Source organism: Oncorhynchus tshawytscha, linkage group LG25, assembly GCF_018296145.1.
Source record: "Oncorhynchus tshawytscha isolate Ot180627B linkage group LG25, Otsh_v2.0, whole genome shotgun sequence".
Taxonomy (NCBI): domain Eukaryota; kingdom Metazoa; phylum Chordata; class Actinopteri; order Salmoniformes; family Salmonidae; genus Oncorhynchus; species Oncorhynchus tshawytscha.
In genome coordinates this window covers 9330306-9357323 of record NC_056453.1, presented here as the reverse complement: position 1 = coordinate 9357323, position 27018 = coordinate 9330306, and the positions used below count along the sequence as shown (strand labels likewise).

At 41.7% G+C, this 27018-nt stretch overlaps 1 protein-coding gene across 1 annotated transcript; it reads left to right on the top strand.

Annotated features, from left to right (window-relative positions):
* Positions 1–314: 314 nt before the first annotated feature.
* On the top strand, positions 315–10066 carry LOC112237481 (meteorin). Its single transcript, XM_024406080.2, has 4 exons — positions 315–618; positions 1285–1721; positions 6964–7023; positions 8028–10066. Exons 1-4 carry the CDS (start codon positions 518–520, stop codon positions 8339–8341), a joined length of 912 nt encoding a protein of 303 aa, XP_024261848.1. The 5' UTR covers positions 315–517; the 3' UTR covers positions 8342–10066.
* Positions 10067–27018: the final 16952 nt, after the last annotated feature.

The following is a 27018-nucleotide window of genomic DNA, read 5'->3' as shown; positions in this document are numbered from 1 at the left end:
CACATTTCAACAAAGGAGGTCAGATTGGGTTATCATACCGAACTCCTATTTCTGCCCAAGCAATTCATTATAGTCCTACTTTGCGCACGCTTGTTTGACACAATGGTAAATGCCTCTTATCTATTACCAACAGTTTATTATTGCATACTGATAGATCATTCTTCTTCTGTCACATGCAACAGAGCACACTCCTCCCCCTCTATCGTGTGAGTGGTTTAAAGTTGATCCTCTCCAACTCTGATTGGTCGACCAACTTCTGCTCAAAGACAAAACCTTCAGACGACTCCTCTCTTTATGCACTAGGATCAGTGAGTCAGAATAGAGGCAGGGACACTCCTTTAAAACTGTAGCTGGAAATCAGCAAGAAGAGGAGGGTACCGTACTATGGAGGTTGCCAAGAACAGCAAAATACAATTTGCTTAGATAGGGATGGTGGAGATTCCCATGCTTAAAGGTTGAAGGGACTGCATCTTTGGAACATTTACGTTTTTCTCATTTGTAGCACGTACTGAAGGAAATGGCTATTTCTTGGATTTACAAAGTTTGGATCCTACTCTTACCCATTGTTGACTGCGCTCTGTCCAGTTATTCCGAAGACCAATGCAGCTGGAGGGGGAGGCAAGTATCACTTTATAACGATTTATTCAAGTTTGATTTGTTTTATGGCGAAACCTTCAGATTTTTTTCTCAAATGTAGGAAGGTGCAAAATCAAATTGCTTTTTTATTCGTTCTGAATGTACTTGAAGACTTCCGTTCAGCTTTGGTGGTCAATTATCAGACCTTAATCGGATCAAGACCAGACAGTTGTTGGGGGCAATTAAATGTTTCCAGTGCCTTTGCAACAAAGTATCACGCGCGCTTTGGGGTTACAGTCTTGCAGAGTGAGATAGTTTAACAGCATAACACTCTATGATTTAAAAAAAATAATAATTCCACATGGCACGGACGCGGTCCTTCGGTGACCAATAGGCGGCACTCCTTTTTTTCTGCGAATGGAAACCTCAGTTCAATGTGCATTTTGAAAGAATGTTTTAATAGTTTTCAAAATTTCTTTGATGTTGCAAGCTCTCCCTCAGTCCCTCAAGTTTCCCCCACATCTAAAGCCCTACACCAAAACCACACATCCTGCAAGGTTTAGTGCAATTTCCTTAGAAGCGGTATATTGGTGACTCCAATTTTCAAGAGGACAACTTCTGAGGACTAGTCTGTCTGGCTTGGAGGTCATAGAAGTCCACTTGTATATAACTATCTCCTTTCTCTACCTCCATCTTTCCATCCCACAGTGGTCTGTCCCAGCAGCAAGGCAGTGTGGAGCAGATCTCCCTCCACTGTTCTGAGGGTGCTCTGGACTGGCTCTATCCTAAGGGGGCGCTCCGCCTCACCCTGTCCCCCAGGTTGCCCTCTGCGGCAGTGGGGCCTGGGGGAAGCAGCTCGGGCCTGATCACGGCCTGCGTCAAGCCCTCCGAGCACTTTCACGGGGCCCAGCTCTACTTGGAGAGAGACGGGGTCCTGGAGCTCCTGGTAGGGGACCGTCTGGAGGAGTCTCCCCCAACCAGGGTGCGCTGCTTCAGCCGCCTGCCCGGCGAGAAGGTGGCCCTCTTCCTCCAGGCCACTCCCCACCAGGACATCAGCCGCCGCATTGCATCTTTCCGCTACGAGCTGAGAGGGGATTGGACTGTGCGCCTGTCACTCGACTCAAACCCCATCAGCAGTAATGAAGGTGAGTTGGACCTAGGAGGGAGGCAGCCATGTTGGATCAGTCTGGGTCATGGAAGTGTAATTTGGGCTGAAATGGATAAACATAAAAGCGTGAACTATAAAGATTTCTCTCAACGCAAAGCAAGGAAAATAGTGTTTGAATATGCTCCTTGATAGTTGATGGGCCTTACAAACAACTTTTAGAATTTGATTTAGCTCAGATTCGATGATTCAGTTCTCCTCTCCCCCACATATTTCCTGTATTTCTCTTTGTGTGCGTCTCTGAGTCATATTCCATTATATTTCGTCAACCCCCCCCTAAAGATGTTTCCGTACAAACAGACCTGCTTTTTGGTGTTTATTTTCTGTTTTCTCAGTGTCCAGGCAGAGTAGAGTGGGGGAAGTGTCCTCTAGTTTCGCTGGAAGCATAGGCCTACAGGCCCTGTCCCCTGGTTTAGATTTGAAGGCGAATGGAGAGAGGAGGGGGATCGTTAGGGGGGGACAAAAGCTCAGTATGTGGAGCCTTCTTTCCAGAGTTTACAGCTCCTTTCAATGGAGAGTGTTCTGAGATTACTGCCATTGCCTTGGCGACAGGGAGACCTCTGCCCCATCTGAGATGCTCCCCTCTTTTGTTGAGTGGCCCCTCTTTAAAGAGGCTTGGTTCTAGGAATACACCCCCTCCCCACTCTAGAGTCTACACACACACAGTTATTCTGGTTGGGCATGTGGGGAGGTTCTCTATGGGCCAGGGAGGAAGCAGGAATGTCATTTATCAGACATTTTCACTAAGAAGAGGAATGTGTGGAGGGGGCAACTAGGTGGGTTGGGGGGTGTACTTCTTGGAACTTGCAAGGCCAGCAACTTGCAAGGCCAAAACAAATGCCAGGGTGTTTTTGTACAATGCAGTCAATTCAATGCAGCCAGGGTTTGGTAGTGGTGTGTGGGTAAAATCACTGGGGAAGTCAAGCCAGGAAAAAAGCCATATTACAACCTATTTTGTGATAATTGCGTTGTTTGCTCTATAACCCATCCATTCATACACCACCGTGATGGACAATAAGGCAGAGACAACAAAAAGACAAGTCACACATTGGTGGAATAAATTCAACCACACACACCTTTGTTTCATCACAAAACCGGTGAGCAACGTGCATCTGGTGAAGTCCATAAAGCAAATATTGCATGTAAAACAGTTGCTTAACCATGTTGTAGGTCGTGTAAGTTAATGTTTCTAACAGTTACAGCAAGTCAGCACAAATAAAACAGGATCACTGCCTCTGCTATTCCAGCACCATTTCAACTTAAATATTTTTTTACATTTTTTTTAACCAGGTAGGCTAGTTGAGAACAAGTTCTGGTTTACAATTGCGACCTGGCCAAGATAAAGCAGAGCAGTGCGACACTGACAACAACAGAGTTACACATGGAATAAACATACAGTCAATAATACAATAGAGAAAGTCTATATACAGTGTGTGCAAATGAGGTAGGATAAGGGGTGTGAGGCAATAAATAGGCCATAGTGGTGAAATTATTACAGTATGGCAAATTAAACACTGGTGTGATAGATGAGTGTGGAAGTAGCGGTACTGGGGCTTAGTAAATAACAATATGGTGATGAGGTAGTTGGATGTGCTATTTACAGATTGGCTATGTGCAGTGATCTGAGCTGCTCTGACAACTGGTGCTGGTGCTTAAAGCTAGTGAGGGAGATATGAGTCTCTAGCTTCAGTGTTTTTTGTAGTTCGTTCCAGTCATTGGCAGCAGAGAACTGTAAGGAAAGGCGAGTGGATTTTGCAACGGATATGAAGCGAGGGCCAGCCAACGAGAGCATACAGGTTGCAATGGTGGCAAAATGGATGGCACTGTGATAGACTGCATCCAATTTGCTGAGTAGAGTGTTAGAGGCTATTTTGTAAAGGACATCACCAAAGTCAAGGTTCAGTAGGATAGTCAGTTTTACAAGGGTATGTTTTTTTTTTTTTTTTACCTTTATTTTACTAGGCAAGTCAGTTAAGAACAAATTCTTATTTTCAATGACGGCCTAGGAACAGTGGGTTAACTGCCTGTTCAGGTGCAGAACGACAGATTTTGTACCTTATCAGCTCGTGGATTTGAACTTGCAACCTTTCGGTTACTAGTCCAATGCTCTAACCACTAGGCTACCCTGCCGCCCCACATGTTTGGCAGCATGAGCGAAGGATGCTTTTTTGCAAAATAGGAAGCCAATTCTGGATTTAATTTTGGATCTTAATCTGAGTCTGGAAGGGGAGTTTGTAAGTCTAGCCATAAATAAAAAAATACCTAGGTATTTATAGTTGTCCACATATTCTAAGTCAGAACTGTCCAAAGTAGTGATGGATGAGTAGTGATGGATGAGTGGGTAGGTGTGGGCAGCGAAAGAGCATTTAAGAGCAGTTGGAGGCCACTGAAGGGGAGTTGTATGGCATTGAAGCTCATCTGGAGGTTAGTTAACAGTGTCCAAAGAAGGGCTAGAAGTATACAGAATGGTGCATAGAGGTGGATCAGAGAATCACCAGCAACAAGAGCGACATCATTGATGTATACAGAGAAAGGAGTCGGCCGAGGATTGAGCCCTGTGGTACCCCCATAGACTGCCAGAGGTCCTCCGATTTGACACACTGAACTCTGTCAGAGAAGTAGTTGGTGAACCAGGCAAGGTATTAATTTGAGAAATCAAGGCTGTTGAGTCTGGCGGTAAGTATGTGGTGATTGGCCAGGTCGATGAATACAGCTGCACAGTATTGTCTCTTGTCGATGGCGGTGATGTCGTTTAGGACCTTGAGCGTGGCTGAGGTGCACCCATGACCAGCTCGGAAACCAGATTGCATAGCGGAGAAGTGGGATTCTAAATCGTCTGTAATCTGTTTGTTAACTTGGCTTTCGAAGACCTTAAAGGCAGGGTAGGATAGATATAGGTCTGTAGCAGTTTGGGTCTTGAGTGTCTCCCCCTTTGAAGAAGGGGGTGACTGCGGCAGCTTTCCAATCTTTGGGGATCTCGGATGATAAGAAAGAGAGGTTAAACAAGCTAGTAATAGGGGTTGCAACAATTTCAGTGGATAGTTTTAGGAAGAGAGGGTCCATATTGTCTAGCTCTGCTGATTTGTATGTGTCCAGATTTTGCAGCTCTTTCAGAACATCAGCTATCTGGATTTGGGTGAAGGAGAAATGGGGGAGGCTTAGGCAAGTTGCAGTGAGGGGTGCAGGGCTGTTGACCGGGGTAGCCAGGTGGAAAACATGGTCAGCTGTAGAAAAATGCTTTTGAAATGATCAATTATTGTGGATTTATCGGTGGTGACAGTGTTTCCTATTCTCAGTGCAGTGGGCAGCTGGGAGGAGGTGCTCTTATTCGCCATGGACTATACAGTGTCCCAGAACTTTTTGGAGTTAGTGCTACAGGATGCAAATTTCTGTTTGAAAAAGCTAGCCTTAGCTTTCCTAACTGCCTGTGTATATTGGTTATTAACTTCCCTGAAAAGTTACATATCGTGGGGGCTATCCGATGCTAATGCAGTATGCCACAGGATGTTTTTGTACTGGTCAAGGGCAGTCAGGTCTTGAGTGAACCAAGGGCTATATCTGTTCCTGGTTCTATTTTTTTGTGAATGGGGCATGCTTATTTAAGATGGTGAGGAAAGCACCTTTTATAGAATAACCAGGCATCATCTACTGACGGAATGAGGTCAATATCATTACAGGATACCCGGGCCAGGTCAATTAGAAAGACCTGCTCGCTAAAGTTTTTTAGGGAGCGTTTGACAGTGATGAGGGATGGTCGCTTGACCGCATCAAATCAGCTAGGCTATATATATTGTATATGATTAGCCGAATACAGTGAAAACAAACTTAAAGAAATCAACTTTTTAGTGCAGTGTTGCTAAGTAGAAAAAACATGTTGACCTACCCTACTTGTGGACTAGATGAACACCAATGCCATCCTCCTTGCTTTCATGTTGGCACAAGGGTCTGACTGTCATACAGTAGTGTACACTTTTTTTTATGCCCTAGGGGGCTTGCTAGCGTAACTTTCTCACATGTGCAACAATGAACCAGCTAAGTTAGCTTGTTAGTTAACATGAGCCTGCTACATATTGAACTTCAATCGTCTCAAGCCAGTGGCAAAAGGAATTAATTTATGGTTAGATCAGAATAGCAGTTATAATCATTGGCCTGTTTGGAGAATAAGTAAAAACACCAAGTCCATCCATGGCAGATTTTTTTTAGCTAGCTAGGTACTTCAGGACAACTAATTTGCCTCCCTATGTGGGCCTTTTGCTGCACCAGAACCACCAACCATTGAGCTCAGCTCAATGCTGATTGGCTAATTATTTATAAACAAATGTATCAACTGAGGCCAAATACTTGCTGGCATCAATCAATCAAAATGCTTCGGCGGCAACATGTCACACTATTTTTGTCCAGACAGCATCCAGATGCATGGTCTACACATATCTACAGAGGTGCTGTTTCCATCGCTTGGATGATATCTCCAGTAAGATACAACCAATTGCAAATTGAAGGAATATTATGGAAACACAATGAGACGAAAGATAAATTTGACTAATACATTTTTTTGGGGGGAAGCCTGGCTTCGCTTGGCATCCACGAATACACGCCACTGGCTGTGAATGAAGCCGTCACAACACCTAGGAAGGAAGTGCTTTCTGAAAAAGTGTAGAAGTGGTGCTCTGCCCATTTAAATCCTTTAAAGTTCTCCACCCTCCTCTCTTGGCCCTGTCTGGTTCTCTTTGATGAGGTGTGGGTGCAGACACCCTAGCAGGATCTAGGTGGGAGGTAGGGTGGCTGATTTCATTTGGCTTTAAAAACGTTTGGGGCCAGTGTAGTCTCACACCTTTTTAAGTTTCACTGGCCTTCCTCTCCGAACCGCAAAAGTAGCCGCTGTCTGAACACTGCGGTGTGTATCTCTCTGCATGGTGGTTTGTTCTGGCTATTCATATCCCGCCTCCAGAGCATTTGATCTTCTTTATAAGCTCATCTCCACCCCTTTTTTTTGTGTCCTTTATGTGTGCAACAGGATAGGTTAAAGCTCAACTTTTTTTTTTAATTCTTTTTTTTTTACATAAAGCTTTGAAATATAATAACTTAACCATGTCATACCTACTTTTTTGTTTTATGTGATTTACAATATCAAACAAGGGAGTAGGTGAAGAGTGGATGGAATTGGCATTGTTTGATTAGTGGAGCTCCAACTGACTGGTTCTTTCTTCCCCCTCTCTCCCCAGGTGCCTGCAGACCCTGTAACAACACAGAGCTCCTTATGGCTGTCTGCACCAGTGACTTTGGTGAGCTCTCCTCTTTTACAACCTCCTGTTGTTGTCCGTGCTGCCATTATAACATGCCAGGCAAGGAACAGTTTGACAGGGGTGTGGACTCGAGTTACAAATGGGATGACTTGAGACTCAACTTGATACTGAATAAAATAACTTGACTTGGAGCCTCAAGATGGGACTTTGACTTGAGACTGATGACTTGAAATTATCTGGCCAGTGTTTGTCACTTATTTTGTGGCACTTCAAGAGCAAAAAAATCAAACAAGCACTATATCATGACAGGTCAACCAATAGTGGCCGAGTCTTTGAAAGCTGCATCCTCTGAAGATTTATGGCGATCCGCTCTCTACAATTTGACATTTTGCGCTTCACCTGATCCTACAGCTGTACAGAAAATCTATTCACAAATCTATTCTCTATATTGATCAGTGGTTCTCAAACAATCACTGTGCAAATGTGGCGTGTCATTAGAGCCATAAATGGTGATGCATTTTCAAAACGGAAGATACTGAGCTTTACATGTGCATATTGAGCTTAATGTCATTGGAGACTCGGACTTTGACTTCCATGTGACTCGAATAATAGTGACTTGGTCCCACCTCTGCAGTTTGGTGTCACTGCATTTCTACCCCAATTCAAACTACATTTACTTCAATACAAAATGGCTAGAAAAGCCATTCAGTTTCAAACAAAAAAAGGGATTTTGGAACTGTTCCAGGAAGTATTCCAATACTCATTTAACTGACTCTAATTAACATTAGCCTCTGATGGGCTAGGATCCTAGTTACTTCAGCTGTTTTTTTTACAGCGAAAACATGACTGGTTTCCCAGCAGTTTCAAAAATGTTTTTAGAAGGTGAAGAGCAGGTATTCAAGAAAAGTACATTTATTCAAATATATTTCCTCCAATTTAGTCCACATTTTGTTGAATTATGATCTTTATATTTGTAACTGCTGTTACAAACTAATCTGGGCAATAAGAGCTTGTGACTAACTGGTGTCTCTTCTCCCCCACAGTGGTGCGTGGTAACATCGAGGCGGTGGATGAGGACAGCGAGTTACGGGCGGCGGTAATAAAGGTCAGCACCACCCGAGTATTTCGCCAGAAATATGCCCTGTTCACCGGGACAGGCCGCCTGACCCTCTCAGGCGAGATCAGGACCCTGCTGCAGTGTGGTGTCCGGCCCGGGGCAGGAAGCTTCCTCTTCACCGGCCGCATACACTTCGGCGAAGCGTGGCTGGGCTGCGCGCCCCGCTACAAGGACTTCCTCCAGGCCTACACTCAGGCCAAGTTGGTCCAGCAGCTACCCTGTGAACTGGCTGTGGACTGAGCAGACCACCCCAAATCTCGGCTGACTACTTCCCTGTAATAGGGCTTGCCTCACAATACAGCCTTAACTCAATCAACCTGTCCTCTGGTTTGCCAAACCTCTGAGTGAAAGGTGAGGAAGATGGAAGCTCACCCGATGGTGTAGCTTCTTAGTCTTCCCCAAAGGACTGTCCATGCCCAACTCCTCATTCATAGCAACATTTGCAGTGCAATATGCAGTCCTGTGGCGATATGAAGGACACCGTGTGGACTAGATGAGATTAAATAATTTGGCACGGGACAAATTTTCCAGATGCCAATATGCTTATTCGGAATTCTCAGAAGAGCTTTCCGTAACAACAAGCAACAATTTGTCAGGCATGGATTCAGAGATAATGAGTGTGACTTTGTCTTTTAAACTCAGGAAACTATGTGAAAAATTCTGTGGTGAAGTTGGTCTGTTTTAGAAGTTACACAATTGCTATTCCAGTAATTAACCACAAGGCTGTGGTGTTTTTCTATGGTAGTATCAAAATGGCCACTCATTTTATTCAATGTTTTTTGTTTGGGAAATCTACCATTTTGTGTCCAAGATTTTTGCACAAATGTGTAGTTGAAACAAACAATGATGGACTATTCTTAGTGTTACAATTCTTTATTGGAGATTAGGGAGGGGATTTCTCTTTTTCAATTTTTTATTTTTTTTTAATCGTAATTTGCACTGATAAGGGAATGATCTGGAAAGTCTTGATGCTGCAAGCACTGAAAACCAAAATGAAAAGCTGATTTTATGTAGCATAGAAGAGGTGTGATCAGAACTTAATATATGTACAGATATTGCTAGCACATCTTCATGCTAGGCTAGGGCTGGCCCATGTTAGCGCTAGTGTAGAAGGTTCAAAGCTCGCTTCGCTCTAGTGCTGAAAGCACTTTCACAACATTAGTCAACTCAGAGAAAAATAATCTCAAGGTACACACAGGGCAATTCTGCCTTTTAGAACCCTGCATAAATATTTAATGAAGAGTTTTTATGATGCTGCTGACTTCCAAGATTTCATTGTTATCTCAATTTGTTTGAAAAGTTTTATATGCTTATTTTAATTTGAAACTGTTTTTCCAGTTGAATATAATTATTTTGCCATTTTGTAGTTATTCATACCCATTTTCCACATAAAAAAATTGCCACCTGTAAGCCTAAGAAAGCTGTCTGCAAAATTCTAACAAAACGGATGTCTTGATATTGAGATGCTGTAAGGCCTACTGGCCCAGATTTATGTCATTGTTACTGTATTAATGGGAGTTTGAGGACATTTTTTGTTTGTCAACAGTTGTAGTCCCACAACAGCAATATTCCCCTCAGTCCAATGGAATATGTCTCAAAGCTGGCAGAAAGAGTTGCAGTAGCGATCTAATTTTCACAAGCATGTGTCCGAAATGTTGATCACCATGTTGAGCCGTGGAAACCTCAAGCAATTTTGTCCAAATATCAACACTGAATTCTTCAAGCAATATTCAATGTATTTGCGTAATAGTCTTTATACCAGTTTTGGGGTAAGCAGTAAGTATGTCTGGGATAAGTTACGAGGGGGACAAAACAGGTCTGTTTGGCAATTCTGGTCATCAAAAGATGTCACGTCTTATGTGCACTAATCGATGAAGGAAGCGATTAATATCAAATTAACGTGATGTGCTGAAGTGGTATATAAAAAGAAATACGCAATACTGCCATGTTTGCTGATATTGTCAATCTGTTTCTGTGTGATTTTTGTGTTCATACCAATGTGAATGTTAATATGTAAATAAGAACATCTAAAACAAACTACTTATGGAGGGGGGAGGGGGGGCATTTTTCATTATTGTGGAGTGTTTATGTTGTCTGTGACAAAGTCTGAAAAGCTCATTTGAATCTCATGGATTTTTCTTGGTTGCTTCTTTCACTAACTTTTTATAGTAAAGTTATATAGTTATTTAGTTATAGTTCTCTCTCTCATGCACACATCTTTAAAACATTAGGCTAACTGAGACTACAGATGACCATGGTTGAAAAACATGGCCCAATTTCAAACCACAACCTCTCAGTTGTCCCTTGGATATATGTGGGAGAAATACAGACTTTTCCAACAATGTTAAGTCACTATAAGTGTCCTTAATCCTGATCTCTGAGGGCCCAAAATGAATTGCTTGAATGAAAGCGATTTAGAGGGGTGCAAACAGACCTAATGGGTTGCAGGGAGGGAGTGAGAAAAGGACGGTTGGAATTTGGGTTGTGCTCTGACTCCCACTTTCAGGAAGCAATACATTACCATTAAGGGAGCAGTGTTCGGAGCGGGCTGGGAGGAATGGAGATGCCGCAGTCGCTCACTCTGTCCTCATGCCAGTCAGCCAGGTTTAAAGGGTTATATACTCTCAACCAACAGAAAGCAAGACTGAACACATAGTGTCTTAAATTAAGTAATTTTGTTATGTTACAACCTAGCGTAGCCTAGTGGTTAGAGCGTTGGACTAGTAACCGGAAGGTTTGCGAGTTCAAACCCCCAGCTGACAAGGTACAAATCTGTCGTTCTGCCCCTGAACAGGCAGTTAACCTACTGTTCCCAGGCCGTCATTGAAAATAAGAATGTTTTCTTAACTGACTTGCCTGGTTAAATAAAGGTAAAATTAAAAAAATTTAATTCTAAAATTGATTAAATAGTTTTTCCTCATCTATCTACACACAATACCCCATGATGATTAAGCAAAAACAGGTTTATGGAAATGTTTGTAAATAAATAAAAAGCCTAGTCTCTTCATGTGACTTCATATGATTCTACAAGCTTGGCAAACCTGTATTTGGGGAGTTTCTCCCATTCTTCTCTGCAGAACCATCGGGTTCTTGGTCACCTCCCTGACCAAGGCCCTTCTTCCATCATTGCTCAATTTCGCTGGGTGGCAAGCTAGAGCTTCCTAGAGGAAGAGTCTTGGTGGTTCCAAACTTATTCAATTTAAGAATGATTGAGGCCACTGTATTCTTGGGGACCTTCAATGCTGCAGAAATGTGTTGGTACCCTTCCCCAGATCGGTGCCTCGACACAATCCAGTCTCGGTGCTCTACAGACAATTCCTTCGACCTCATGGCTCGTTTATGATCTGACATGCACTTTAAACTGTGGAACCTTGTACAGTGTTGACAGGTGTGTGCCTTTCCAAACATTTGAATTTATTGTACTACAGGTGGACTCCAAGTTGTTGAAACATCTCAGGGATGATCAATGGAAATAGGATGCACCTGAGCTCAATTTTGAGTCTCATAGCAAAGGGTCTTAATACTTATGTAAATAAGGTAGTTTTTTGTAATTAATAAATGTGCAAAAATTCTATAAACCTGTTTTCACTTTTATATTACTGTGTGTAGATTGATGTTTTTTATTTATTTAATCAATTTTAGAATAAGGCTATAACGTAACAAAATGTGGAAATTGTCAAGGGGTCTGAATACTTTCCAAATGCACTGTATATTTGTATTTATTATAGATCCCGATTAAGCTCCTGGTATCTGGCAAAATGAAGGCAGTTATACAATTTAAAAAACATTACAATACATTAATTACAGAATTCACAACACACTGTGTGCCCTCAGGCCCATACTCCACTACCACATATCTACAACGCAAAATCCATGTGTACGTGTGTGTATAGTGCGTATGTTGTCATGTGTGTGTAAACATGTGTCTGTGCCTATGTTTGTGTTACTTCACAAATCCCTGCTGTTCCATGTAATCATGGCTCTATGTAGTACTGTGTGCCTCCCACAGTCTGTTCTGGACCTGGGGACTGTGACGAGACCATTGGTAGCATGCTTGTGGGGTATGCATGGGTGTCAGAGCTGTGTGCTAGTATTTTAAACAGACAGCTTGGTACCTTCAGCTTGTCAACACCTCTTACAAAAACAAGTAATGATGAAGTCAATCTCTTCAACTTTGAGCCACAATTCTATCTCGGAGATCTACGGACAGTTCTTTAGACTTCATGGTATAGATTGTTTCTTTCAGAACTGAACAAAAATATAAATGCAACATGTAAAGTGTTGGTCTCATGTTTCATGAGCTGAAATAAAAGACTCCAGAAATGTTCCATACACGCAAAAAGCTTATTTCTCTCAAATTGTGTGCACAAATTTGTTTACATAGTGAGCATTTTTCCTTTGCCAAGATTATCCATCCACATCCATATCAAGAAGCTGATCAAACATCATGAAACATATAAGAAGCCAGGAATGGTATTTATAGCGGATTGTGAAAAAGCATTTGATAAAGACTGGATTTTATTTATAAATGCCTGGATTTTTTCAGTTTGGGTAATTCTCTTATAAAATGGGGAAAAAATAATGTATAGCATTCCCAGGTGTAAAATAGTAAATAAAGGTTACTTCTCAAGAGTTTTGAATTGTCAAGAGGAGTTAAACAAGGGTGTCCGATGTCACCATATCTATTCGTTATGCCCTCGAAATGCTAGCTATTAAAATCAGATCCAAAAACAACATTAGAGGATTAGAAATCCAAGGCTTAAAAACAGAGAGGTAAATACCTGTCTATTTATGGAAAAATTGCCCTGATTAACTCCTTAGTCATATCTCAGTTTACTCACTTACTCATGTCGCTGCCTACTCCTGATGATTCGTTTTTCAAATCATAAAAAATGGGAAAAAATATTTCGCTTTATCTGGGACGCTAAACCAGACAAAATAAAACGAGCCTATCTAGATAATGAATATGAATTGGGTGGGTTGAGACGATTAAATATAAAAGCACTTAAACCTCTCTCTAAAAGCTTCACTCATTCAAAGGTTTTATTTGAACGCTGAATGGTTCTGAAGTAGATTAATAAGAAAAGCTCATCCATTGTTTAAAAATGGCCTTTTAGCCTTTGTACAGATTGCCATGTCTCATTTTCGATTAATAAAAAATGATACTTTTTAGTATCTGTAGTATCTGTCTTTTTCAAACAAGCACTGCAGAGCTGGCTACAATTTCAATTTCATCCCCCTGAAAAGATACAACAAATATTACAACAAATATTATGGCTGAACTCAAATGTGTAGGGTTGATAAAATACCTGTATTTATGGGAAAGATGTTAGAAAAGGATATTTTGTTCTTAAATTATATTGTAAATTGTAATGGTAGAGTTATGTCCTTCATGGAGTTGTACCAGAAGGTTTGCTAAATCCAAGAGTACAACCAATTGATTACAGCATTGCCCCAAAATGGAGGAGGCAGGTGGCAGCGGGAAGAGGTAGGGAAATGGTCTGTCTGCCCAATATAAAGGATCAAAACTGGCGGAGGAATAAAAAAATAGTATAAATAGGAAAGCATACCAGTTTCATTTGAGGACCAGGATGTTGACCACTGTGCCATACAGATTGCAAAATAGTTGGGAAGAGGTTTTTTAAAATTAGTTATTATATAAATCAAATCAAATCCAATATGTTTATCACATACACACGGTTAGCAGATGTTAATGCGAGTGTAGCGAAATGCTTGTGCTTCTAGTTCTGGCAATGCAGTAATAACCAACGAGTAATCTAACCTAACAATTTCAAAACTACTACCTTATATACACAAGTGTAAAGGGATAAAGAATATGTACATAAAGATATATGAATGAGTGAAGGTACAGAACGGCATAAGCAAGATGCAGTAGATGTTATCGAGTACAGTATGTACATATGAGATAAGTAATTTAGGGTATGTAAACAAAGTGGCATAGTTTAAAGTGGCAAGTGATACATGTATTACATAAAGATGCAGTAGATAGTATAGAGTACAGTATATACGTATACATATGAGATGAGTAATGTAGGGTATGTAAACATTATATTAAGTAGCATTGTTTAAAGTGGCTAGTGATATATTTTCCATCAATTTCCATCAATTCCCATTATTAAAGTGGCTGGAGTTGAGTCAGTGTGTTGGCAGCAGCCACTCAATGTTGGTGGTGGCTGTTTAACAGTCTGATGGCTTTGAGATAGAAGCTGTTTTTCAGTCTCTCGGTCCCTGCTTTGATGCACCTGTGCTGACCTCGCCTTCTGGATGATAGCGTAGTAGTCGTTGAACAGCATTCTCACGTAGGTATTCCTCTTGTCCAGATGGGTTAGGGCAGTGTGCAGTGTGGTTGCGATTGCATCGTCTGTGGACCTATTTGGGCGGTAAGCAAATTGGAGTGGGTCTAGGGTGTCAGGTAGGGTGGAGGTGATATGGTCCTTGTCTCTCAAAGCACTTCATGATGACGGAAGTGAGTGCTACGGGGCAGTAGTTGTTTAGCTCAGTTACCTTAGCTTTCTTGGGAACAGGGACAATGGTGGCCCTCTTGAAGCATGTGGGAACAGCAAACTGGGATAAGGATTGATTGAATACAGTGGGGCAAAAAAGTATTTAGTCAGCCACCAATTGTGCAAGTTCTCCCACTTACGAAGATGAGAGAGGCCTGTAATTTTCACCATAGGTACACTTCAACTATGACAGACAAAACGAGAAAAAAAATGCAGAAAATCACATTGTAGGATTTTTTATGAATTTATTTAACCTTCCGGTTACTAGTCCAACGCTCTAACCACCAGGCTACCCTTATAAATCATGTCCAAGAAATTGAATTGGCCACAGGTGGATTTCAAGTTGTAGTGATGTCTCAAGGATGATCAAAGGAAACTGGATGCAACTAAGCCCAATTTTTGGAGTGTCATAGCAAAGGGATGTGAATACTAATGTAAATTAGATATTTCTTTATTTCATTTTCAATACATTAGCAAATATTTCTAAAAACATGTTTTCAATTTGTCAATAATAGGTGTTTTGTATAGATATTTAATCTATTTTGAATTCAGGCTGTAAAACAAATAAATGTGGAATAAGTCAAGGGGTATGAATACTTTCTGAAGGCACTGCATACACTGTCACACTCCAAGTATTATTACTGGTTGCTGGACACCGTGGTTATGTTCAATTAAATGCCAATTTAATCCATGAGTTGAAAGATTCACATGGAAAATAATGAGCATTTTAAATGAATGAATTGCATATCTTTTCATCATTCTATTAATTTATTCCATTGACATGGAATAGACCTCTGGACACACAATAATACTAGAGACTGATGCTGTATTCTCACTTCTACAGTAGAAGGATACTCCTATAAGGATAACACTAAACCGCTATGTTAAGTTGACCACCTGTTTGTCTCATAGCAAAACTCAGTCAAATCAAAAATAAAATTGTATTTGTCACATGCTTCGCAAACAAAAGGTGTAGACTAACAGTGAAATGCTTACTTACACGTCCTTTTCCAATAATGCAGAGTGACTCAGTGCAACCATGTCCTGAACCTTTTCTGAGAATTATATCTACCTCTGTAAAAGTTCACAAATGTATTGCAAATGTTAAATCTGTTTGAACAAGAGCATGTGGGAAATTTAACATGATGTTACATTTATATGGAAAAACCAGACTGAATATGCTTCCCATCCAATGGCATACATATTATCACCCTTGGAAACTACAAAACATGTTTGCCTCTGCATCAGTAACTGATCTAAACCTCCCATGTTTGCCTCAGCTGGGGCCCCTGAAATTCCCCAGCACCCCTCCTTCCCTCTACATCTTAGCCATCTGAGGTTTCTGCTGAATGACTGATAAGCCAAAACAAAAAGCACTAAAGTTATGCCCACTCCACTACCAGTAATATATCATGTGACATTTCCTGATAGCCCATATACTCCCTCCATCCTCCCAATTTTCTCTTAATAACGTCAACATCAACTGTTTCTGGAGAGAACAAACACAGATAGAGTTTATACAAACACAGATAGCATTTATAGAGTTCCCATAAGCATGCATTCTGAGAATACCGCATTGTGCGTCTGGCACGCAGGAATAGACACAACCAAGTTATTCTTTCTTGACGATAACAAAAAATTATTATGGACAGCGGTTGCTTATCAAAGATATAAAATAGGGATTTTTAATCACAGATTAGTTATGATGCCATGCTTCATGCTATACACTCTTATAACAAAGGGTTCCAAAGGAGAACCCTTTTTGGTTCCAGGTAGAACCCGTTTGGGAAGGGGTCCCCAGCCTTTTTTGCAAGTGACACCCGAAGGGTGTTCCTTATGTCTACTCCGTAATTTAATTTTGTTGCAATCATTGTGGAAAACCATGCTCGCAGAGATACAGTAGGATGTTGGAAATGGAAGCAATGTTTTCAGTGCTTTTGTGGCTATCAGAATATTCAGCCTTGATTTTAATCCAGAAGGTCGGCAGAGATTAAACATACTTTTAAGGCCACCGTCATTTGCAACCTCAAGGAGTAGATCTTCCTGCATGGACACGGAGGATTCACCTGGGACATTCACAAACGGGTCGCGGACCATGCTTCAGGACAACCTGACATGATGACTCCTTGCTGTCCCCAGTCCACCTGGCCGTGCTGCTGCTCCGGTTTCAACTGTTCTGCCTGTGATTATTCTTATTTGACCATGCTGGTCATTTATGAACATTTGAACATCTTGGCCATGTTCTGTTATAATCTCCACCCGGCACAGCCAGAAGAGGACTGGCCACCCCACATAGCTTGGTTCCTCTCTAGGTTTCTTCCTAGGTTTTGGCCTTTCTAGGGAGTTTTTCCTAGCCACCGTGCTTCTACACCTGCATTGCTTACTGTTTGGGGTTTTAGGCTGGGTTTCTGTACAGCACTTTGAGATATCAGCTGATGTACGAAGGGCTATATAAATCATTTTGATTTGATTTGATTTGATACATCCGTCCAGTCATGGCAGCAGCACCATCCGTGCACACGCCAACACAGAATGACCAATCCAATTTTCCTGACATGTAATCATCCAAAGACTTGAATAGTTCTGCGGCCGTTGTGTTAGTCGGCAGGGACAGCGCACACATCATATCCTCATGCACATCGTCCTGAAATATATATCACACATAAACAAGCAGTATTGCCTTGTTTTCGACAACGGTAGATTCGTCAACCTGGATTTGCATACCACGGTGACTCATTAAGCTTCTCTAACAATTGTGCCTCAATGTCCTTCGTTATTTCATCAATCCGCCTAGTGACGGTGGTAGCTGAAAGAGGAACCACTAAGTATGACGTTGTCAGTGCAGCCACGTTTGTTGATGCGGTGGCTTTCAAGACTTGCTTCTGTCCTTCTTGTTCACGTTATCTTTGCTCAAGGAATTCAACAGGTTTATCTTTCAGTGCAGAGTCCTTGGATTTGATGTGTCGAGGCAATGAAGTAGTTTCGTTAGATAGCCTATCTCCACATACTACGCATAGGGGGCTTGGAGCATGCGAGTCACCTGTCGCAATAAAGCCATTTAGGTAGGACTCATCATATTTTCTATTGTATTTTTTGCAGTCTCGGACTCTGTCTCTGCATTATCGACATTGTCGTTGGGCCTTTTATCTCCTTTCCCTCTTCCGAAAAAGCTCTCCAGTGACGTTTGTTTGTTGTTATTCATGTCAGCTAACGTAGCTAGCTAGTACAAAATTTGCGGACAACACAGCTTACGCAGACCGTGATGAACTCCCCGCAAGCGCATTACTCAAGTTCAAAATCTGTAAACTGTTGTGGGCGTGACAGAGATATGAGAGTAGTGAGAAAAGGACCAACAGACTGCTGGGGTGTGGACGTCCGTGGGCCCCAGAGGGAGTCCGGGGAAAGAGGCCACAGCCCAAGCCCCAGAGAGGACTCCAAAAACAAGTTGACCGACAAAAACTTCCATGGACACTATTAAATATGTAAATCATGTAAAGTAGCCTAATAATGAACCCATTTATTGATGTGAAAACGGGTTTGTATTTATTTGAATTTATCTATTATGTTTGTAAATTATTATTATTTTTAAATACTTTAATAAAGATGATTTAAAAAAATGTTTTTAAAGAAAGTACAGATGGGGCCAAAGTAACCCAGGACATTCTCTTGAAGTCAAGTACAACAACAAGTGAACACACAGGGAACAGGTCCAGTAAACTGAATGCGAGGCAAGATCTCCAGATTAGACTAGCGTTTACACCATTGAACTTAATTGTCTCTGCGTTGATAAAGTAAATCCATAAATCATTTCTGTCTGATTGGGGAAAGCTGCAGCTTTAGTACATACAGTGCCTTGCGAAAGTATTCGGCCCCCTTGAACTTTGCGACCTTTTGCCACATTTCAGACTTCAAACATAAAGATATAAAACTGTATTTTTTTGTGAAGAATCAACAACAAGTGGGACACAATCATGAAGTGGAACGACATTTATTGGATATTTCAAACTTTTTTAACAAATCAAAAACTGAAAAATTGGGCGTGCAAAATTATTCAGCCCCCTTAAGTTAATACTTTGTAGCGCCATCTTTTGCTGCGATTACAGCTGTAAGTCGCTTGGGGTATGTCTCTATCAGTTTTGCACATCGAGAGACTGAATTTTTTTCCCATTCCTCAGCTCAAGCTCAGTGAGGTTGGATGGAGAGCATTTGTGAACAGCAGTTTTCAGTTCTTTCCACAGATTCTCGATTGGATTCAGGTCTGGACTTTGACTTGGCCATTCTAACACCTGGATATGTTTATTTTTTAACCATTCCATTGTAGATTTTGCTTTATGTTTTGGATCATTGTCTTGTTGGAAGACAAATCTCCGTCCCAGTCTCAGGTCTTTTGCAGACTCCATCAGGTTTTCTTCCAGAATGGTCCTGTATTTGACTCCATCCATCTTCCCATCAATTTTAACCATCTTCCCTGTCCCTGCTGAAGAAAAGCAGGCCCAAACCATGATGCTGCCACCACCATGTTTGACAGTGGGGATGGTGTGTTCAGGGTGATCAGCTGTGTTGCTTTTACGCCAAACGTTTTGCATTGTTGCCAAAAAGTTCAATTTTGGTTTCATCTGACCAGAGCACCTTCTTCCACATGTTTGGTGTGTCTCCCAGGTGGCTTGTGGCAAACTTTAAACAACACTTTTTATGGATATCTTTAAGAAATGGCTTTCTTCTTGCCACTCTTCCATAAAGGCCAGATTTGTGCAATATACGACTGATTGTTGTCCTATGGACAGAGTCTCCCACCTCAGCTGTAGATCTCTGCAGTTCATCCAGAGTGATCATGGGCCTCTTGGCTGCATCTCTGATCAGTCTTCTCCTTGTATGAGCTGAAAGTTTAGAGGGACGGCCAGGTCTTGGTAGATTTGCAGTGGTCTGATACTCCTTCCATTTCAATATTATCGCTTGCACAGTGCTCCTTGGGATGTTTAAAGCTTGGGAAATCTTTTTGTATCCAAATCCGGCTTTAAACTTCTTCACAACAGTATCTCGGACCTGCCTGGTGTGTTCCTTGTTCTTCATGATGCTCTCTGCGCTTTTAACGGACCTCTGAGACTATCACAGTGCAGGTGCATTTATACGGAGACTTGATTACACACAGGTGGATTGTATTTATCATCATTAGTCATTTAGGTCAACATTGGATCATTCAGAGATCCTCACTGAACTTCTGGAGAGAGTTTGCTTCACTGAAAGTAAAGGGGCTGAATAATTTTGCACGCCCAATTTTTCAGTTTTTGATTTGTTAAAAAAGTTTGAAATATCCAATAAATGTCGTTCCACTTCATGATTGTGTCCCACTTGTTGTTGATTCTTCACAAAAAAATACAGTTTTATATCTTTATGTTTGAAGCCTGAAATGTGGCAAAAGGTCACAAAGTTCAAGGGGGCCGAATACTTTCGCAAGGCACTGTACATTTATGATGTGTCAACTAATAGTCCTATTATTTTCTATTCAAAACTTTTCTGGTATAGATGAGAGAGATGGCTTTGGTCTGTTCAATTAACCTTAGACCATGTGGTAAATTGTGGGTGTTATTATGGTACAGTGTATGAGTATGTTTTCTGCCTCTGGTGACTGATGAAAAAAGGACATAACCTGCAAACTTCATAAATCTTCAAGTTAAGGTGCTTAAGTCACAGGACTACAGCAAATAGATGGCAACGTGCAAATCGTTGGTTTAGTAACTGTAGATAACCTTACAGCTGGTTTTTGTCACCCTTTGTGGCACATCTATTTTCTGGTTCACAGTTTGCCCAGCAGTTTCTGCTTCATGCCCAAGACAATGATACTGCCTGCTGAATCCAGGGTCGTGTTCAGTAGGTCACTCACCGTAGCAAAACATTTTCCAAGACAAAAACAAAATAAGTGTTCCAATAGGACTAAGTCATTCAGGTACGACAAAGACATCCTTTGAATTCCATGACATGCCTTTTGGGCTGTGCAATGTCCCCAGTACATTGTAGCGTCTCATTTCACTCAATTTCATTACTTGTACTGCCTACTGAACACAACCCCTGTGGATAATGCCCCAACAACCCTCAGTTGTCAGCAAGTGCCCTGACTCTCAGTACTCACTGCCCAGTCTGTCCATGCACTCTGCTGCTCCTCAGTCAACTCAGCACCAGCTGAGAGTGAGGTTTTTAAGACCATGACCACACCAGACCCATGCATCCCAGCTGACAACGTCTGGTTCCCAGACCATTTCTGAACAGCCATTTGTGGTGATGTAACCCCAAACACCTGTTTGTACAGTGCATAATTTCCAAGGACAATCTGAAAACACCCAATAGTAACCACCAACAAGCTAATGCAATTGTAGGCTTACCAAATGAAGACATAATGAGATATTTTTCAAGCTTCAGTTATCCACCAGAATTACCAGAATTAGAAATGATTCTCATGTATAATTTTCATATCAATGAAAGGGTGATGTTCACTCATCCACAAACGTATTGAGAGTTGTTGACCAATATTCAAAACTTTTTTACCAAGGTACCAAGCAAGTCATTTTAACACACATAAGTAGTGCGGGGGAAAAGAGCCATGTGTCACGACTTCCACCGAAGGTGGCTCCTCTCCCTGTTTGGTCGGTGCTTGGCGGTCGTCGTCGCCAGCCTACTAGCTGCCACCGATCCATTTTTCCTTTTCGTTTGTGTCTGTCTGTATTGTTTACACCTGTGTCTTGTTAGTTGATTTAGTTGGGCTGCCTGCTAGTCTTTGTCCGGGATTGTTTTCTGTGGTTACGTTATTAGGGGTGTGTGTCTGCACCACGGGGTTTCTTTTCTCATGGCAGTTGTGCCGTTTGGTATTGAGTTTAGGAGTAGAGGTTTCTCCTCCGTGTGTAGTGCTTTATTCCCTGTGTGTGTGGCAACCTCGTTTGGGCGTGTTTCAGTCTCATGTTGTAGTTGAGTTGGGACTGCTCAATAAACTATTTTGCCACTTGGATTTCCTTGCTCTCCTGCTCCTGATTCCTGCACCTGCCTCCGTTTGTAGGCACTTAACACCCTGAGTGAAGTATTCAAGTATGTCACTTGAGAGGGCAGTTGAGAGGTCTCAGGTCAAGACAGAGCTGTGGCTTAGAGCTCCTGTATATTTTGTACAATATTATTATATTTTTGTTGCATTTTTTATTAAACTTTAACATGTTTATATGTCTGAGTTTTGACCACATACAACCTGCGATCTTGACTCATTAAGTTGCAGGACAATGATGGCAGGTCTGTTTGTTGGGCTTGTTAGCTAACTAGCCAGCTAATGTGTTTTGATAAAAATTTCATTTGGAAAGTATCTGTTTTTTTGTTTCACATGACTATGTGTGGAGATGTGATGGCTGATGAGGCTCCTGGGGACTTTTCTGGACCACTGTTGATGGGTGGTGTGGTTTGGTGCTTCAGCTCCCGGCCAGGGAGGACAAGAGACCAATAGAGGAGTGTCTACTCAAATCAAATCAAATGTTATCTGTCACATGCACCAAATACAACAACCTTACAGTGAAATGCTTACTTACAAGCCCTTAACCAACAATGCTTTAAGAAGTTAAGAAAAACATGTAAAATAAGTCTTAAGTAAAAAACAGAAAATAAAAGTAAAAAAATAATTAAACAGCAGCAGTAAAATAACAAGCGAGGCTATATACAGGGGGTACCGGTACAGAGTCAATGTGCGGGGGCACCGGTTAGTTAAGGTAATTGAGGTAATATGTACATGTAGGTAGAGTTAAAGGGACTATGCATAGATTATAAACAGAGAGTAGGAGCAGCATAAAAGAGGTGTCTGGGTGATTAGCTGTTCAGGAGTCTTATGGTTAGGGGGTAGATGCTGTTAAGAAGCCTTTTGGATCTCGACTTGGCACTCCGGTACTGCTTGCCGTGCGGTAGCAGTGAGAATAGTCTATGACTAAGGTGGCTGGAGTCTTTGACAATTTTTAGGGTACTACATCAAGGTGCCCTGATGAAGAGCTCCTGAGCACCTGTCTGTCAGACTGACTGTTTCTCTTGGACGTACTATCGATGACCCATCTGCTCAAGCCGACTGCCCAACAACTCGCCTCAAGCCCTGCCTAACAGCTCCACTCGAGCCAACTTCCCACAGATGATGAGCATTACTAGCTACTTTCATCTATTTAATTAATTGGTTATGACCTTCCTTTTGCTTATTGTGTTTTAGTGTAATATTTTCCCAATGACCCATACGCTCGCAATTCAGCTTGTTACTGCCAGTTGTACAATGTCTTGTTGAAGTGATAAAATCTCTATCTCTCTCTCTCTCTCTCTCTCTCTCTCTCGCTCTCTCTCTTTCTCTCTTTCTCTCTCGCTCTCTCTCTCTCTCAATGCAGAGTGAGGGAAGTTGGGCCAATAGCATGTTTATCTGGCCATGTTGTCTTTCTGAAGTACTGGGTGGTGGAGGGAGACCAAGGAGCCACTTGTGTTCCTCAAGAGTCTGCAGATGGCTATAATCCGCAGCAAAAAGGGAACCGAAAATCAATCAAGACAATGGTGGACATGGTGTGTCTGTGTGTGACTGTTTGTGGAGGCAGGAGATAGAGAAAGACAGTTCTTGGGGAGGGGGTTCCAAAGTTTCTAAAGACACACAAGTTGGGGCAGGCCAATGTCTTGAGCGCTTTGGGTATGTTTCCCGCCAAAAAACGGCATTGTAACGTAGTGACAAGGAGAGTGAATTGCGACCCCCTCCCAGGGCTGTGGCACTCCCCCACCCACCATCCCATCTCAACAGGCCACAGCTGCCTAGTCCAGGACCTTAGCTTTGGGCTGTAACCTACAGGAGGGGGGTCAAAAAGGCCTGGGAGAGTGGGAGCGTTCAGCACTCACATCAGAGACACAGGGTCTTTAAGCAGCCTTAAGCAGCCTAAAGCAGCCTTTCAGTGTGTCACAGTGTGTGGAATCACAATCACATGGAAGGAGGCTCGAGAGAGAGAGAGAGAGAGAGAGAGAGAGAGAGAGAGAGAGAGAGAGAGAGAGAGAGAGAGAGAGCCAGGGAGAAACATGGGACTAGTTATGAGGTCCATACATACTGAGAACTATGCTTTTGAATGATTGCCTTTTTTTTTGTAACAATAGGAAAATAGGAGTTGCCGTATTATTGGTTTCTGTGCTAATATGAGAGTTATGTGCATATATGCTAAGTGGTATAGTAGTTTTGCATTATTGTTTTGCTCTTGCTATGCTTCATAAGCAATGAATACATGAAATGAATAAGTGTGTATTGTATAGGGAGTTTATGATACTATTGTTATGAGGAAAGGGGGGGGAAGTGGGACCGGGTCTAGGACTTCCTCTCTCGTGCACTGCAGTATGTAAAAGTCAAAAATCCTTTGTTTGTACAGTGAGACTCTGGCCCCAAAATCTTAACACAATTAGAGACTCTCTGTCGAACTATTCGTCACAGACGGATTGGGCGATTTCAATAGAGAGAGATAAAAGACATAAGTGTAAATATGTACATTGCATTTCTAAATCCGAATGAACGGTTGTTGGGGTGCTAAATATCCATGTTTACGATGAGCGTATTATTCAACTGTATGTACGCTAGTTGAATTCCTTTGGCTCTCCTTCTCCTGCTCTTTCTTTCCCCAGCCCTTTCATTGTGCAACCAGCCGTCATATTGGATTAGTCCACTAGGGACTTTTCATTGCATTACGTTAGTAATCAATTCAACCTATTCTGTGTGTGTGTTTATGTATTTCTGTGAAATTATTTTGTTAGTTAGTAAATAAATAATTAAGCCAATGTGTGTAAGCTGAGTCAACATGTAGATTAGGGTTCGTGCAGATTTATAGAATATTACGACGTTCAGAATGAGAGTGGTATGATGAAAAAATACATTAATTAGTGACTTATCTATAGATATGAATATATCTATCTATTTAATTTGTGAGATAGTAACCCATTAAATACATGTTCCCGTGCTGCCCCAAGTTACTGAGTTAATTGTTACATGATTAATTTAATCACATAGTTCATTGATTTGATAAGATAAGTCATTTGTCACGTTCTGACCTTTATTTCCTGTGTTTTGTATTTAGTTAGTATGGTCAGGGCGTGAGTTGGGTGGGCAGTCTATGTTTGATTTTCTATGATTTGGGGTTTTCTATGTTTCGGCCTAGTATGGTTCTCAATCAGAGGCAGGTGTCATTAGTTGTCTCTGATTGAGAATCATACTTAGGTAGCCTGGGTGTCACTGTGTGTTTGTGGGTGATTGTTCCTGTCTCTGTCTTTGCACCAGATAGGACTGTTTAGGGTTTCACACGTTCCATGTTTATTGTTTTGTAGTGTTCATGTGTACATTTACATATTAAAAGAACCATGGACACTTACCACGCCGCATATTGGTCCTCTGATCCGTTTCGCCTCTCCTCTTCAGAAGAAGAGGAGGAAATCCTTGACATCATTGCATTAATGATAGTCACGTCATGACACTATTCCTAGCAACACCTACATATGGTCATACAAAGGGCAGCAAAGCTGTTTCAGGTGGGGATCTCAAGAATAGATCTGGTTTTAGTTGTTTGTTTTATGCATCTATTAGTTGCTTGTGCTGTGCAGTACACATAGCTAAAATGATCAAACATACAGTACATCAGTCATCCTTCTTTTTAAATGTTCCTAAACTTTGTGTCATTAGTATCTAATCTCAGTAACCCAGAAATAAAAGCTTGCATAATTGAGTCAAATGCTAAATTAAGTTCTGGGGGGAGATGTTAAGTGAAAGGTACTAACTCTAACGGCAGATCTCCTCTTCGTCTGAAGAGGAGTAAGGATCGGACCAAGATGCAGCGTGGTAAGTGTCCATAACTTTAATCAAAGAAAGCACTGAACACTGAATACAAAAATAACAAAAGAAACACGGAGAAACGAAACCGAAACAGTACCGTATGGCGACAAACACTGACACGGAAACAAACACCCACAAACCAACAGTGAAACCCAGGCTACCTAAGTATGATTCTCAATCAGAGACAACTAACGACACCTGCCTCTGATTGAGAACCATACTAGGCCGAAACAGAAACCAAACATAGAAAAACAAACATAGACTGCCCACCCCAACTCACGCCTTGACCATACTAAATAAAGACAAAACAAAGGAATAAAGGTCAGAACGTGACACTAACGCAAGATGCTACTACCATTAATGTTACATGTATCTGTCCACGAGAGAATACAAATGGGCAGAAAGACAGAAATACATTTTAAGCACATAACAATACATTCAGCATTTTCGGGCTTTATCACCAATAGTTAAAATATTTATAAATAGTATTAAAATTATATCATAATTCTGCAAATATTGTTTCCACTTATGTTACTCCACAAGGCCAAAACATGTCACACTCTCATGTCCTTGTTTTTTTGTTGTTTTTTTGTCAGCCCAGGCCACTGGTAAGCCCCAGGCTGAGAATCTATCCAGTATCCACTCCACGAAAAACACAAATGGCCCTGCTGTTACGCACTTCTAGGAGTAGTGGGTGCGGAGTCAGGCGCAGAGAGCAGAGGGTAAAGGGCAATGTGTTTATTCCGGCACAGAAAATGGTCACACCAAAACACCAGGCGCATACAAATGACCGGCCCAAAAACAGGACCCAAACAGTCCGGCGAAAACAAGAAAATAGCACAACCACAACAATGAACAGAGGAACAAGCCCGCACAAAAGCAGGCGGGCATAACCGGCTTATAGCCCTAACCAAAACCTAAACAAGAAACAGGTGTAATTAATAAGACAAAACTAACAGAAAAGGAAAAGGGGATCGGTGGCAGCTAGTAGACCGGTGACGACGACCGCCGAGCGCTGCCCGAACAGGAAGAGGAGCCACCTTCGGTGGGAGTCGTGACACCTGCTCTGCTCTAAAACCCGGCAATTAACCACCAAGATTGTGGTTTTCACACACAAGGATAGAAACTACCTTGAGAGAACGTTCAACCCTCTCAAAACTCCCTCTCTCTCTTTCTCTAGTTCTGCAACTCATTCCTATGTTTCCCTCTTTAATCCTGTAAATACTAAAGCAAAGCCTTCCTTTTTTTACCTCCTGTGGGAGGGGGCAAGGAAGGAGGCAAGAACAAAACTGCCAATCATGTTTGTTTTTGTTGTTGTCTCTTTACCTGCCAGTATCTCCCCCTCTCTTTACGTTTTCCCTGTAGGGCCTCAGGACTAGATCCCTTACAACAAAAGATTGCAGTATAAGTGCAGTAACTGCAGTCGACTGTGGTATTTTGGACGCAGCAATTGCAGAATAACTGCAGTTATACTGCACTCTAACTGCAGTTATACTGCAATGCACTACAGTCATACTGCACTCTGACTGCAATATCTTTCCGTAAGGGAT

Excerpts from the sequence above, each read along its gene's own strand:
- LOC112237481 (XM_024406080.2), top strand. The coding sequence starts at position 518 with ATGGCTATTTCTTGGATTTACAAAGTTTGGATCCTACTCTTACCCATT. Across the intron at positions 1,722-6,963 it reads CCCCATCAGCAGTAATGAAG|GTGCCTGCAGACCCTGTAAC; the intron begins GTGAGTTGGACC and ends CTCTCTCCCCAG. Across the intron at positions 7,024-8,027 it reads TGTCTGCACCAGTGACTTTG|TGGTGCGTGGTAACATCGAG; the intron begins GTGAGCTCTCCT and ends TCTCCCCCACAG.